The sequence below is a fragment of the Balaenoptera musculus genome, chromosome 1, assembly GCF_009873245.2.
Source record: "Balaenoptera musculus isolate JJ_BM4_2016_0621 chromosome 1, mBalMus1.pri.v3, whole genome shotgun sequence".
In the NCBI taxonomy this organism is placed as follows: domain Eukaryota; kingdom Metazoa; phylum Chordata; class Mammalia; order Artiodactyla; family Balaenopteridae; genus Balaenoptera; species Balaenoptera musculus.
In genome coordinates, this window is record NC_045785.1 from 99,012,755 (window position 1) to 99,027,950 (window position 15,196).

Genomic DNA, 15,196 nt, shown 5'->3' on the forward strand with positions numbered 1-15,196 from the left:
TGACAACTTTCAAGGTGGGGCTTCCCCAAGAATAACTGTGATATTTATAAAAAGGTTTTTCATGTATAAACACTTTAGCTTATATGTAATTGTCTCACCAACCCTGTGATAGGAATTACGCTCATTGTGCAGGTGCCGCTCAGAGAGGCTCTGTGATTTGTCCAAAGTCCTGTGGATGTTGAGTGGCTCAGCCAGAACCCAAACCAAGGGCTTCTGACTTCAAATCCTGTGTGTTCTCCTCAAAGACTGAGGGTGCCTAGGGCTGGAGGCACAAGAATCCCAGCACCTTTAGGACAGAAATTGATACAAAATATCCTAGGAGAGTATACATGAACAGAATTTACAAAAGGAACAGCTTAGGCCTTCCTTAACCTCATCAATGCACCCCCTTTTTGCCATTTCTGCCACTAATACCACCACCACCAAACGATCACTATACTACATTTAGTGGTCCGTGTTTAATCAGCTCTGGCTCCTAATTCTTTCTATTCCTTTTCTCTTTTTCAGATTAACAGTTAAATTTTTGTTTTATTTTTATCTAGTCCTTTTAAAGGGATGCTAAATGTGTAGACAGAGCAGAAGTAGTCATGAGAAGCCATGATAGGAAGTTATTAAAGCTTTGGGCTTTTAAAGTATGTATCAGAATTTCCTTTGAGAGTTCAATCTTTTTAAAAATGCTGTCAACTCCTCGGCTAGGAAAGTAAGAACAGGGAATGAGAGCGCTTAAAAAAAAACTGTCCTATCCCAGGCCAGATGCCTACTCACAGCCTAGTAAAAGTCCTGGGACCTCTAGCCAAGACAAGCTATTTATCTACACCAAGGCAAGGAGTATCTACCCTGCAGAGAAACCCGTGCAAGATGAGGCAGACAGCAGATTTTCACTTGATCAAAAACTTTTGCTGCTCTCAACCCCTCCTCCCACCCTCATTCAAAATCTGGACTTCTGTTTAGGTCCGAGACAGTGAGACAAAGCAGCTCCAAGAGATGATGTGTGTAAGGGGAACCCTTCCCTGTTCAACCCTGGAATGCATTCCATTAGAGACAGCATAAGCCCTCACATATCCTACCTATCCCACTCCTGAACCCCAACTGTGAAGGCAGAAAGGAAAACTGCAGGAACACCATGTTCATCAATCATAGATCTGGGATGCTACAGCTCCCTGACCTGAGCCCCCATTTGAGCTAGGGGAAGAACACCTCATGAAAACAGTCTACCTATAGTTAGGATTTCTCCCAGAACAAACCTTACTTTTTGGTCCATCGATCTTGGCTCTCACTGTTCTCCTTGCTTCCCACCCCCACTGCCTCCGCATGTGGGCTCAGAAGTCATCATCTAAAGAATTCCACTGCTCACCTCCTGCATAGCAGCACAGCCCCATGAGGCCGCACACCAGATGGAGGGGATAAAAGTACGAGGTCATGGCTTCTAGCAAGAGGCTTTTTCTTAAACTAACCCTGACTCCTGGAAAAGAGGCAGAGCAGGAGAGTGTCGAGTGAGCTGCTGACGACAGCAGCTTCAGAGGTCTTGTATAAAAAGCTAACTGAGCTTTCAGTGGAAATTTCTCTACTCCTGGTCTCATGTCTACTTCTTGAAGGTGTCTGAATAGAATGCAGAGACTGTCAAACCAAAGGGTTAAATCCTGCCCAATTGTAGGGACCTATTCAGCAGGCTGCCATACACATGCTAAGGTGGAGGCCAAACCCTGAACACATGCCCCGTTTCTCCGGGAATGTAACTACGAATAAAGGGAAAGGGTATGGAAGGTGGATGAGAACTCAGGGGAAATTGAAAAGGTTGTCAGTAGGCCTTCAAAATGTTTGTGTGTAACACACAAAGATGGGGATGCAGGAGGATCATCATTCCTAGAACTGTTATGTTTGCTGGGTGACAATGTACAGAAGCAATAATTACAAAGAGACAAAACAGTTTAACACTGAGAAACAGAAGTCTCAGAATAAAGGAATCAGGTGAATGAGATTAATCAGGCTTTCTATAGGAGGTGGCTTTTGAACTGGATTTTTAAAAGATAAGGAATGTCCTGGTTGAGAGCGGACAGAGGAAGGCATTCTAAATAGAAGGAACTGGTTTATGCTGAAACTTAGAAGCAAGAATGTGCAAGCAATATATAAGGAATTTCAAGCAAGTACATATTATATACACTGGAGAATACAGAGAAATTAGAATGCTGAGATCAGGGCTTAAATAATGTGAGGTGACTGCTTGTGCCCAGACTGTCAAATGGCTCAGAGTCCCCTATAGAGCCACACAGCATCTTGATCTATGTCAGTAAACACCAAGGCACCTATGGGAAAACACAAGGATGAGTCCATTTGTTACAGATACTGGGACTAGAAGAGAGCTACACTGTAAAACCCACAAAATGCTAAGTATCATTAATCACAGTTCCCTATCATTTGAGATTCTGGGGTAAATAAGAGATATCAAATATCCTATCCAGAACTGTGATGCATTAATGTAGGCTTACGGGCCCAGAACCTGACACAAATCAAGCCAAACTCTTAAGAAATTAGAATGTAAAAAAGGAATTCTTTAAAATAGAAAATACATGTTTCTTTCCCTGACTCTCAAACTTAAAACTTGACTGGTCCCCTATATCCTGTTTGGCATACTGGACTTTTGAGGCTAGCACATTCACCGTAGCTGCGGTCATACTGAATAGGAAGAGAGCTATGAAAGAGCTTTAGGGACTGCAAAATCAGTTTACTAATAAGTGAGAGGATAGTTCTGGTGTACTACAGGGTGCTAGAACAACAGCCAAAGACAAGATACAAATTCCGATTTCATAAACTTCGAATTAGGTCTCTGGCTTCTTGCACTTGTTGGAGGTAAAAACAGAGCTATTTATCGGGCTTCTGCCAAGTTTCCTAACTGAACTTTCCTAACCTCTGATGACAAAAACTGCAAGGGCAACCCTGTTCTTCCACGGCATTTTCCTGGTGCCACTTTCAAAAACAGAATATTGAAATGTATGTGTGTGTGTATATATACATATATGCGTTTATACATATATATGTATATATATAAATTATATTTATGAACATTGAATAAGCCAAAAGGTGAGCAGTATCTTAAATTTCTGCTTTACTTAACTGGCACAATTTAGTTAGTGCTGGAAGGGACGCAACCATTTAAGTGATAGCATTTGTTGGTATCATCTTGGTTTTTTCCTCCTCCCCTAGGCAGTTTATAAAAGGTGATTTCTGAAACCCTTCACAATAGAAAAGCTCAAGGATTTACATTCAACTGTGACACCACTATGAATTCATTAAGAAGCATGTTTCAGGTTGCACTATAATTTCCCTATGTAACATAAACCCATGGAATCTGACATAAGCTGATTGCTCATGCTGGTTATTTTATTTACATTTCTGAATGGAAGGGATCTCAATACTCATAAAATATCTTACTAACTTATTATTTTTCATCTGTTCTCCCAGAGCAGCTATTATAAAACAGGCATAGAGACAGAAGTCTCAACTTGTATGACTGGTTAAGCAACCAGGGAAAAGTTACTGCTCCAAAGCAATTTTTTAAAAAATAATTCAATATGGAGCTTGAGACCAAATGAGGTATCACTACTCTAAATGCCATGTGAAAGATAAAAGTTAAAAAAACAGTGTTCATTATCTCTGTTGAAGTCCTATGGGAGTAGGAGGTAGTTCACAGGAACTTAGGGGGTCTGGAGTTTACCTAAGTCTTTCTTTAGAGACCTAATGTTAGCAGACACAGCCTAGTATAAACGGGAACACAGGTGAATGGATGAGAGTGGGCTCCTTACAACCCAGAAATATGAATGCGCCTCCTTACCAGCATGTTACTAATCAGACTTCTGAAATGGAAGATAGCATCATGCATCTAATTCATTATTTGGAGATGTATGTTCTGTTCATCTACCCAAAGAATAATAATTTCCACTTACTCCAGAAAATATAGCAAGCTCAGATAAACTGCTAGAGAAGTAACAATTACCGTTAACTCCAGAGCCTGATCTGCAGTCTTCTGCCTGTAAGTCTGTGTTCAAATCATCCCACTTTCTTTCTTCTGCTGCCACAATGTGTTAAATCAGTGTATTCTTCGACCCTCTAGTACAGCCTTGGGCCTACTCTTCTACTAAATATACTTTCATCATTTTACCGTATCTAATGATTACATGCCTAACAGTATAAATTCCCCAAGGACAGGTTCTGTACCTATTTTTTAAAAATATTTTTATATGTATTTCAAGGTCATATCCCCAATGATCCAGTCAGTACGTATACTTGACTGAGCCCAATAAAGACAGGAAATCTTTTTCAGTTGTTTAGAGAGAAAATCTTGGCAGTTCCCCCTGTAAAAATGTAGAATTATCCAGGATTCAGAATTGATCAGCAAAATTCAGCTTGGAAGAGAGGGAAAAGGCAGCTTATTTTAGTACCTTAATCCAATATCCTTTTATTATTTTTCTTAATTAACCTGATATATTTTCAGAATCAGTCACTGCAGGGTACAGCTTTGACATGAACAGTGGGCTCTGGGAAATTCTGAGTGGTTCTTTCCCTTTCTTTCTCACATGTCCACAGAGGTACATGATTTTAGTCCTAACTCTTTGCTGTCCCATTCTGCTTCTGACATCACACTTTCATTTTCTAAACCAGGATGGTCCTTAGCCCTTATTAATCTGTCACTATTAGGAATGAGAGGATATAAAAGACAAAGATAAAAATGAATGAGTATAGTAGGCTTTAGTCTTACGGCAGCTACTATATGAATCTGAGGGGTGACATTTCTTATTTCAATCTTGAGTTGTGGAGCACTTCATTTTTTAATAAATTCTAAACTATTCAGATGAACATAATGAATACTGCTGTTTACAAAAACACAAACTTCATCATTTATGTGTAAAGATGAAAGTCTTTCATGTCTGATATCTGAAAAAGAATAAAATAAAGAGACCTCCTTCTATTTCCTCTTGTTTGACTGAAAGGAAAAAGCCTCTATCAGTCTAGATTGACTTTTTTGGGTCACTAAATCTTATGTGAGGCATGTGAAAATAACTCATCAGTCACTTCTAGTCAAATGAATAAATCCGCAAGGATGACCTAATCTACTGTTATGGCAGTAGCCTCTGTCTTACACTAATACATGTCTTGCCTACCTTAAACCCTCTACCAATAGACTATGAGTTATTTGTGAACAGGGATTGCATTTTATATTTCATAAAGGTGCCCAATAAATATCTGCTCCTTGAATGAATGAATGAATGATGAACAAATTCACTGGTAGTAACATCTGAATATAATGAATTCAAACATCAAAAACTTACAGTATTTTACAGGATAATCATTACCATACTATAGCATGTTAAAGAATAATAGTTAACATATTTTTAAATGCTGAGGCTCTTTAAAAACTAAACTTTGAAAACAAATTAAGATAAGCCCTACTGGAGTCTTTTCATTCAATAAGCCAGTACTGAAACAAGAATCTTTTCAGGGTATCCAGGATTCTGAACTGCATGTTCTAGTGCAGGTTTTTGGTTTTGGATTTTTTTAGAGTCAGTATTATAAAAGCTAAAATACACCAAGAGCAAATTAATAAGAAAAGTCTACACAGCTAGGGCTTTGTTGAATTAGAATCCCTGGGCTCCCAATAAGGACTAAATCCCAAAGGGATCACAGTCAAGTAAATAAAAAATCCATCTGAATTTTATCAGAGGGCAGAGTTTCAACTTTGAATCCCCAGCAACCAAGGATGAATTATGTATAAGATTAGTAAAGTGCCTTCATCCACGCCCCAACCAGAGAACATTCTTCTATCTCACTGTGACTGAAGGAAAAACAGCAGTGTATTTGTCTGCCAAGAACAGTTGTGGCTATACTCTAGGTAGGAGTTTAACAACAGTGAGGGATTAAAATTTAATTGTAAACCTGCTGCTACCTGGGAGTAAAAGCTTGAACTCTGGCATCAGAAAGAAACTGGGACTCCAGCATACTGAATAGATGAAAACAAGAGCTGGCATGTTCCTAACAGAGTATGAGAGTATGTTCCCTTCTTAAATTCTTCCCCAAACTGCTTCTTTCTCTGTATATCCTATTTGTAATATGCAAGAGTGCTCAATGGGAATATAGCTCTTTTCTACACTTTGAATAGTACATATACATTTCATTTCCAGAACGCTTGAAATTACAGGATGAGGTTAAAGGGTGATTACGTGGTCTGAATTCTCTGAATATCAGTTCTCTTAATTTTGTTGAGCATCACCTGAAGCCAAATAATTTCTTTTCTTGAAGCTGGCTGTCGAGATGGACATAAGGCAATCTTAATATTATTACAGAACTAAGATTATTTTTTCCTCAAATTCAGATAGACTACCATTAACACCCAATCTTTCATTGAGGCCTCATCGACATTAAGGAACACATCGAAGTTTCCGATGTATTGTTACAACTGCTAGAAGTACATCTGCTACCTAAAAATCCCACTTTAGCAAAACAAAACAAACAAAAAAGCCCCACGAGTTATGTTATTTTAGACCAAAAGTTTATTCTGTTCAGTTAAACTTCCCCTCACAGTCCTTCACAAACTTCACCTTTGATTTTGAAAGAAGAGTGATGTTGAAACATAAGATATAGATTTGTAGTTTATATTAAGACTTTTTTTTTTTACCATTTCAAAGAGTTAAGTAAATTCCCTCTGAATCACTACAAATGAGTGCCTACTGTTTCTTCAGTATTACTGCACATTTCAGACAGTTAGAAAGGCTGAAGTTCTTTATACAGTTGTGTGAGTATGTGGTATAAATGATCAAACAGTGTTCTTTCTTAAGTGGTTTACTAGCCAGAACAGGAATGAAATTAAAGTGAATCAGTTTGAAGACAGAAAAGCAAATGTGCATTCTTTATTTTAAAACATCAGAGTTCATCAAATAGGCTTATACTATGAAGAATTTTCCAGGTAGCTTATCTGTCTACTTCTACCTTTGCAGTTAAGCACTTCTGCAATCTAAGTGCCTTTTCTATTTTCTGACAATCCACATTGCCTCTTTATTTAAAACTCTTCTCCAAATTCATCTCCTATGGGAAGACACTACCAAAGCCAATTTACTATCATCACTCCATCAGTCTATATTCCCTCAGCATTACTGTATTTGGTTTGAAATTTATTCTTTTGTACTTGTTTTAGTATACGTTGTAAGGTGACATATTTTTGAAACCAAGCATATATATGACTAAAGGGCTATCTATTGTGTGATTTCAAGGAACTCTCTTACCTTTAACGGCTCAAACTTCCTCATCTATTACATTGGAAGATCATAGTCTGTCCTCCAATGCTTCTGGTAAGAATAAATGACAGTGTAAGTATAAACTCTTAAAAAAAGAAAACTAATGAAGTCCATGTTACTCTTGGTTTAGAATTGTAATATATTAAGTAGTTGCACTAATTTAGTTCTTTTGAGCATTAGAAATTTGATTGGTGGGGGAAGGAGCAAAATTCCACTCAAGAAAAAAGCCAAAATAACTATTCCTTGCGATTTAAATTTTCCTCTGTACCCATTATTCTCTCCATTTAGAGGATTATGCTGGGTCTGCAAAACACAAAGATGTTTTCTAAAACAAAACCCAGTAGGTTTCCTAATATGAATTCTAATACCACTAGTGTAATGGGTTTGGAATGAGTGATTTACATCAATATCTGGGCACAGCTCTTCTAAAAACTGCTAAGCAGTCCATTTGCCTCAAGTGCTAATAATTAACAATAAATATATTAGTAGAAATTAGTGACAGGATATCTTAGACTTTGGCACTGAGACTTTCACTTTGAGGGGGGAAAAGATGATTAAATATACTGCCAAATAAATTCAGGGAGAGATTTTGTGAACTTCATACTTGTCAAGCACATGTTTAATAGGGAAAGAGGGTGCTTTCCACAAACTTCAAAACTGAATTAAATCCTGGGGAAGGGATACAGACATGCATTAAAAAGTGCATTGCCCTAACTTTTATTATTATTATTATTATTTTTGCCTTTGAAGAGTTCAGTACTTAGAAAATTTGGATAAAGAAGAACATTAGCAATTTCATAAATTTCTCATTCTGGTTCTTTTTGAAGGAGAACAATGAGGATGAAGCATGAGAAATTACCCTTATAAAAAGTAGAGAACAACTTTTCTCTTGCTACAAATATCCCAGTTAATTCAGAAAATCAAAATTGGAATATGCCAGACTGCCCAAATAAAGACTTTAGCAGCACTAACAACGGAACAAAAGTGTAAACATTTAAAATTTTTGACCTGTCACAATAGGCTCGTTTTATTATCAGGATACTCTCTGGGAAATACCTCAGCTATATTACTGTGGAAACAGCATGGTTATAGAAGAGTATTTTACAGGAATTTAAGTTTAGTTACAATTCAGAATGTTTTTAAAACTATATTAGTTCTTGAAAATAATCCATTTTCAAACAAAGTAAAGCAACATTTTAATTGTCAGTTTAATTTCTAAATGGGGCCCTATGTATTTAATAAAGAAGAATGTAACTCTCATAGGTTTTTAGTATTAATAAAGTCAGATGAAGAATATTAAAAAAATCTTTTACCTATGAACAGATTTCACATCACTGGTTATGACAATGGAAAATTTGGAACCTTTAAAAATATTTTTTTTCGGGCTTCCCTGGTGGCTCAGTGGTTAAGAATCTGCCTGCCAATGCAGGGGACACAGGTTCAAGCCCTGGTCTGGGAAGATCCCACATGCTGCGGAGCAACTAAGCCTGTGTGCCACAACTACTGAGCCTGCGCTCTAGAGCCTGCAAGCCACAACTACTGAGCCTGCACGCCACAACTACTAAAGCCCATGCGCCTAGAGTCCGTGCTCCGCAACAAGAGAAGCCACCGCAATGAGAAGCCCATGCACCGCAACGAAGAGTAGCCCCCACTCGCCCCAACCAGAGAAAGCCCACGCGCAGCAACGAAGACCCAATGTAGTCAAAAATAAATACATTAAATAAATTAAATTAATATATATATATATTTTTTTCTACTGGTATATATCAATATATGGTTACAATTGTCTATCAACTCCCCTAGTTATGAAGACAATCTTTGCCCTGCAAAAAATGATAATTGTGGACAAACCTTCTCAAAAGTTCTGGTCGCTGTTCAGTAAAAGACAATAAGCATTTATATCTGCTTATTATTTTTTAAAATTTAATCTGGGGAGAAAAATGTTAATTATTTTTGGGAAGAGACTGAAGAAATCCCAGTGAGACATTCTGTAGAGAGGTCTTTTGTTAGTATAACATCTGACCTTCTATATCTTTGGAAATCATGCAAACTTGGCTAATGTAGTACTTAAAGAATTAATCAAGCAGATTGTTAGGCCCTAGTTACAGTGGAGCCAGCCAATTATGAGTTGCTCAGAAATTCATCACTGGCATGTCTAACCACATTTTCCCACATAAAGATTAGTAGAAATATGTGGAAACTGGGCCCATTCCCACCCCAGTACAGCTACAATATGTGTTCAGTGAAACAAATTTTAACCAAGTTTTGCCTTAGTGAAACAAACAATTTATTTGGGAATCTTTCTGATTTCTGTCTTTACCCATAACATCTTTTCTGCCAACATTGCAAAGGCTGCCCCATTTAGTTAAAACGCAACTAGGGATTTTTATATTCAAACACACTTGTGAATTCAAAGCACTAAAAAGTCACATACCAGAAGCCTGAATTTATCAGTAAGTTAATGAAATTCCCAAAGACCATCTTCAGTCTTTTCACTGTTGTAATATGCCCTCCCAAGGCTTACTAAGAAGAAAGCTTTTCTTGCAAGAGAGAAATGAAAGAGGCCAGAGTAGATGAAGATTGGTTCTCTAAGGAGAGGGCAGTGCTGCTCTTAAATAAAGAAGCGCCTTTCAGATAAGCAGAATCAGATTCCAGTTCATTGGTTTGCTGGCTACCCTTACTTTGAACTCTCATATTTAACCCGGCAGGCTTCAAAGCAGGTGAGAAAGTGACCTACCACTTAAAAGCAATTTTTCCTTTTTCAGGAATTCTGGTCTTAGAGAATATCAGCTCTGATATCAGCACATTCCACATCTCCAGGAATTTATACAATTTTTTTTTTCATTGCTCTATGTCTAATGTCCGGCGAGGAGAAAAATCAGGAAAAAGTCCTAACTTGCTGAAAATGAAGTCTTCTTCCATATAGCTTAATATCATGCAAAAGAAGAAGGGGCACTAAAACCACGGACCATTCTAGTGCATTCCCTTCCATTTATCTAAACCTGATGTTCAGTGAGGCATTATTAAAAATCATTAATCCCTAGTGCCTTGCTTCACAAAAAGGCAATTTTTGTAACAAATGCATTTTAACAAATTCAAACTGAATTTACTCTAGCATGTGAGCTAATACAAAAAGATATTAGATGAGGAAGAGACAATGGCAACAATGGAAGGAACTTAGGAAATTTTCTTAAATTGCTTTACCTTACTAAATAGAAGAACAAATATGTTTCAAAGATTCTTCATTGATTTCTGTACTTCATTGATACTGTACCTATCAAATATCTGACCTAACTGAAAATTCTAACACAGGCAATTTGCAACTTATCAATTGGTTCTGCTCTATAAGGCACTTTGCTAGTGCCTAGTGCCTAGAATTTGAAACATTTCTCCACTTTCTGGTACACATAATGTACCAGAAGTATAGTACTAACAGTATTGTTTAAATGATACTTAACCACCATTTCTATGGAAAAATGCATTTTGATTTTACTAGTAGAACATGGCTCCTCCAAACATGAAGGGGGTAGGGCTTCCCACTATAGCTGCACTTTGGTGATGATGATGACGACAATGGCAACAACAGCTAACACCTAGTTTTTACTGTCAGCAGACACAGTTCTAAACACTTGATAAATTTTAAACTCATTTAACCCTCACAGAAACCCATGAGGTAGTACTATTCTCATTTTACAATGCGGGGTGGCGGGGGAAGGTTAAGCAACTTACCCAAGGTGGCACAGCCAATAAGTGTCAGGGCTGGAATCCAAAGCAAAGCAGTCTGGCTCCAGAGCCTATGTTCATAACGACTCTACAATCCTACCCCTTCTCCACCTTGATAAGGTGGCACTATCCAGGAATTCTAAATTCTTCTTATTGCAGGTAGAGTAAAGCAGGACTTCTCAAGTTTTAAATGTGTACATAGGATCACCTGAGGATCTTGTTAAAATGCAGATTCAGGAAGGCTGGAGTGGTGCCTGTGGTTCTGCATTTCTAACAAGTTCCTGGGTGATGGTAATGCTCCTGGGGCAGAGACCACACTATATTAAATGGTGAAGAAGCAGAATTTGAGCCTCTAGTTTTCTTGCTGTCTGTCTGTTGAGGTATTTGTATATTGAGTTTATAAGCTGGAGCCTGCCTATACTATAATCATTTCCCATTAATTCTTAAATGGAAACTGCCCTTGGAACTGCTGCATAACAAATATCGGTCTGCAGGTACTTTCAGTAAATACTTAACTTTTAGGAATTTAAAATGTACATGTAAAGGCCACAGGGATAAAACGTGGCTGTAAAAGTTTGCTGTCAGGCACATTTTAAACACTATACACTACCAACAAATACCAAAAGATAGTAAACAAATGCCTGTTTATTGTTCATCAACTAGAATCACAGTAAACTAATAACTTTTGGTCTAAAAAAGAAGCTTCCACTTTCAAATGTATAATTATTCATTCTCGGACACTGCTAGGAGCTTGTGCTATGCAATCTTAAAGGCTCTTCGGGTGCATCAGAGATCTCTTAGGTAAAGGCAGACACTATATATATACTAACACTGATGAATAGAGCAAACAGTGAGTACACGCCACATTAATTTTAGCCAGTACCTCATGGAAGTACACTACTAACAATGACTACATCTCTACTCCAAATTCTAGATCTTCCTCCTCTCTCTGTTTTATCTCCTTCCCACTGCCCTGAGAGAAACCCAAGGACCATCTCTCCCATTGCTTTCCTGTGATCTCAAATACACAGCTGCATATTTTTTTCCGGTTGTTAAATTGACAAGATTCTCTGTCTAGTCCATTTTTTTCCATGCCAGATTACACTGTGAAGTCATTTCAGTTTGAGACACACTCGCTCCCCAGTCAGCACCATTGCAAGCAACAGAGTTATGGTATGATCACTAAGCTTTCTTCTTATGCTAAAAGGAAGCAGAAGAGTCAGTTTCCAACCCAAATATCTATGCTCCCTGAACAACAGTAAAAAGTCATCCTTCTTGAAGCCTAACCCAGAATCAAGTGTAGTCTCAGACTCCCAGGCCTACAGCCAGTGGCAACTTAACACATTACACAATTGACCTTCAGGGAAAAAGAGAAACCAGTGCTCTTACTACTGGTGTCAGAAGAAAACCAACTAATCTTTAAGGCACAAAATAAACTCTTAATGCAGGAAAAGAAAGTGTGAGGCAACAGGGAGTAAGAATGGAGGCACATAGACAAAAATATAGAAATTACATTACCAAGTAAGGCCTAGTATTTCTATGGTTCTCAGTGCTTTTCTATTTGGAAATATAATGAATTAACATTTTCTTTTTGGGTTTGAATTCTTATTAGTTGGTAAAAGTACAAAGATATACAAGACACATTTTTTAAAAGGCTTGGAGACTTACAGGGACTTATCTTTGGTAATTTTGCTTTGAGCCAGTGATATTAATTAACAGGTTTATGTAGAAAAGTAAATAATCATGGGATACTCTCTCTAATATCAGTCCTCAAATACTTTCTGGACCTGGGTCCGGAAATGGGGAAGCAGTTCAAAACTAAAGGGTAAAAATAAAAATAAAGGTCTGTACATGGTTCTGCACCCAAGGTTGGGAGATCAGTAAGAACATGTAGATATAAAAACAGGGAGAAATTTTGAGTAAAGAGGCACATTCTGAACCCAGGGCAAATGTCACAACTGTCCCACCTTACCTACTTATTCTTCATCCTAGTTGCACTCTTGAATTTAACATTCACCAAATCCTGAGAATTAATGATTTCATTTAAATGGAAAAATCAAAAGGCTTCTGTACAAAACAAGGGATTTTTTTTAAATGCCAAAGAAAATGCATTTAAAAGGGGTGGATTATTCTTTAGCTAGTAACAAGGGCTATGCTTACCACCAAAAGTGATCTACAAAGACCAACTTTATAATGTTATGCCATTGTATTCTCTAAACTTCTAAGCAACAAAAATACAGCTCAAATCACCAAAATCTTATGTTTAACATATTTATGGCAGCAACTTTACAAATCAATTCCTGTAATTTACTATAACAAATATCTTCACTGCTCAGCTGGTTTAGCACAAACAGATCAGAGATGGTTTCTTGTGTGTTTTACAAATACTCTGCACAAGTCCTTGAGATCATACTTACAGCTTTAGCAAAAACACCCATGATTTCAGGAAACTGGTGTGTGAGAAGAGCTATCATTGCTGTAGAAGAACACAGTCCTGCTGTGAAATGGATGAAAAAAGGAAGCTCCTTCTTTGGGTAAACAGAAACATGATGAAACGCTGCAAGGGAGAAAAGACAGAAATGGATTTTATTTCAGAATACAGTGTAAGCCAGTTTTAATATTTTCAAATGAAATCCATGTATAAAAACTAAAAAGGAAAATGTTTTTTAAAAAAAGAACAAGAAGTCTCTGGTCAAGCAAGGGAGAAGGAAATTATTATCCATTATTTTCTCTAGCATCAACAGCACACCTACATAGCCAGACGACTGTCAGGAACTGGGAATAGGATGGCACTGTGGGAAAGAACAGTAATTGTAGTCATGCTGAGGTGGTTTTGAAAAAGAGCTTTGTCACTTATTAGCTGTGTGATCTTGAATAAGTTGCTAAACCCTCTAGTAGTTGCTATGGAGTTGTTATGATGAACACTGTAAGCCCTTTATAAAGGTGTTGTTATAATTTTGATCTTTGGGAGCTCAGAGATAAGTATAGAGATCAAGAGACAGACGTGTGGTTGGAGATTTACCAGAACAATCAGTTAACAATTTTACCCAGTTATTAATAAGTGTCCTATATGTGGCATTTCATTGAGCACTGTAAAAATCTAACCAGAACACCAAAGCCCTAGGATTCTGAACATAAATGGAGTCCCTTGTCTTATTTTACCACATTCGCACATTTACTCAGGTATTATTTTTCTAATGATTGGATATTTCATTACCAATAGTATTCAGGTAGTTTTATGTTATTTGAAATTTGAAAATACTTGAATAACAATGCTGAGAGGAGCCTATTACAGTGACTGGCAGACAGTAGGTACTCAATAAATGTCTGTTAAACTGAGAGTTATTCTGGGACTTCAGTTGACTGCTTAGGGTTGGACACAAACCTAGGAATTCCTGATGTAATATCCTGCATAAGTAAGGAATGACTAATTCAGTGCTGAATCGAGGTCAGCTATAAATTTAACTTTTTAAAACATAATGATTCACAGGGAAGATTACACCTAAGTTTCCTTCAGTAGCCAGGAATTTTTTTAAGTGTTACACTATCTTCAGAAAGTATATACCAAAAAGCAAACTCATTAAAAATCCAGAAAATTTCCAGAGCCTTGAGTCATGTTTAAAGTAAAAGCACACCAAGTCTGAATTTTTTTAAATTAGAAACATTAGAAGCTGTGGACAACATTGTGCTTTCAGCACCCAAAAAAGCAGCAGTTCCTCCTGCTCTGTCCCTCAGCCATTAGAGGCCAACTTCTTCCAGCAAATCAAAAGATACAAACCATATTTGCAAAGACAGGGAACAAATACTTATATGTGCCAATGGTTACTATAATTGCTTTCATGTGAGAGACAGCACAATTAATAATATTAATTAAACTGTAGCATTTTGTGGCTCACAAAGTGCTTTAATTTATATTAGTTTAATTTTTTTCAATAACTCTAGGAGATAGATAGTATTATTCTTATTTTATAAGGTAGAAAACTATATAGCTTTAATAGGATAATTTTCTAAAATGTGAAATTTTTATACTGTAGGAGAGATCCAATTATTTCTTTTTGGATTGCTTTCTGTAGATTCATTTGTCAGTCAATGTTTGGCTAATACATCAAAATAATGGATGACTAGTACAGAAACACTCCCTTGGAAGTAAAGTTCAAATTTCATCACTGGCTTGTAGAGAAAAATTTATC

At 37.1% G+C, this 15,196-nt stretch overlaps 1 protein-coding gene across 10 annotated transcripts in view; it reads right to left on the reverse strand.

The window, feature by feature from the left end:
* ST7L (suppression of tumorigenicity 7 like) overlaps positions 1-15,196 on the reverse strand; it is a 158,720-nt gene that overhangs the window by 79,800 nt on the left and 63,724 nt on the right. For 6 of the 10 annotated variants that reach the window (XM_036837700.1, XM_036837783.1, XM_036837379.1 and 3 more), the window contains one exon: positions 13,424-13,563. In XM_036837700.1, the coding sequence (XP_036693595.1) occupies positions 13,424-13,563 (140 nt within the window). The other 4 variants (XM_036837543.1, XM_036837947.1, XM_036837464.1 and 1 more) reach the window with 3 other exon arrangements.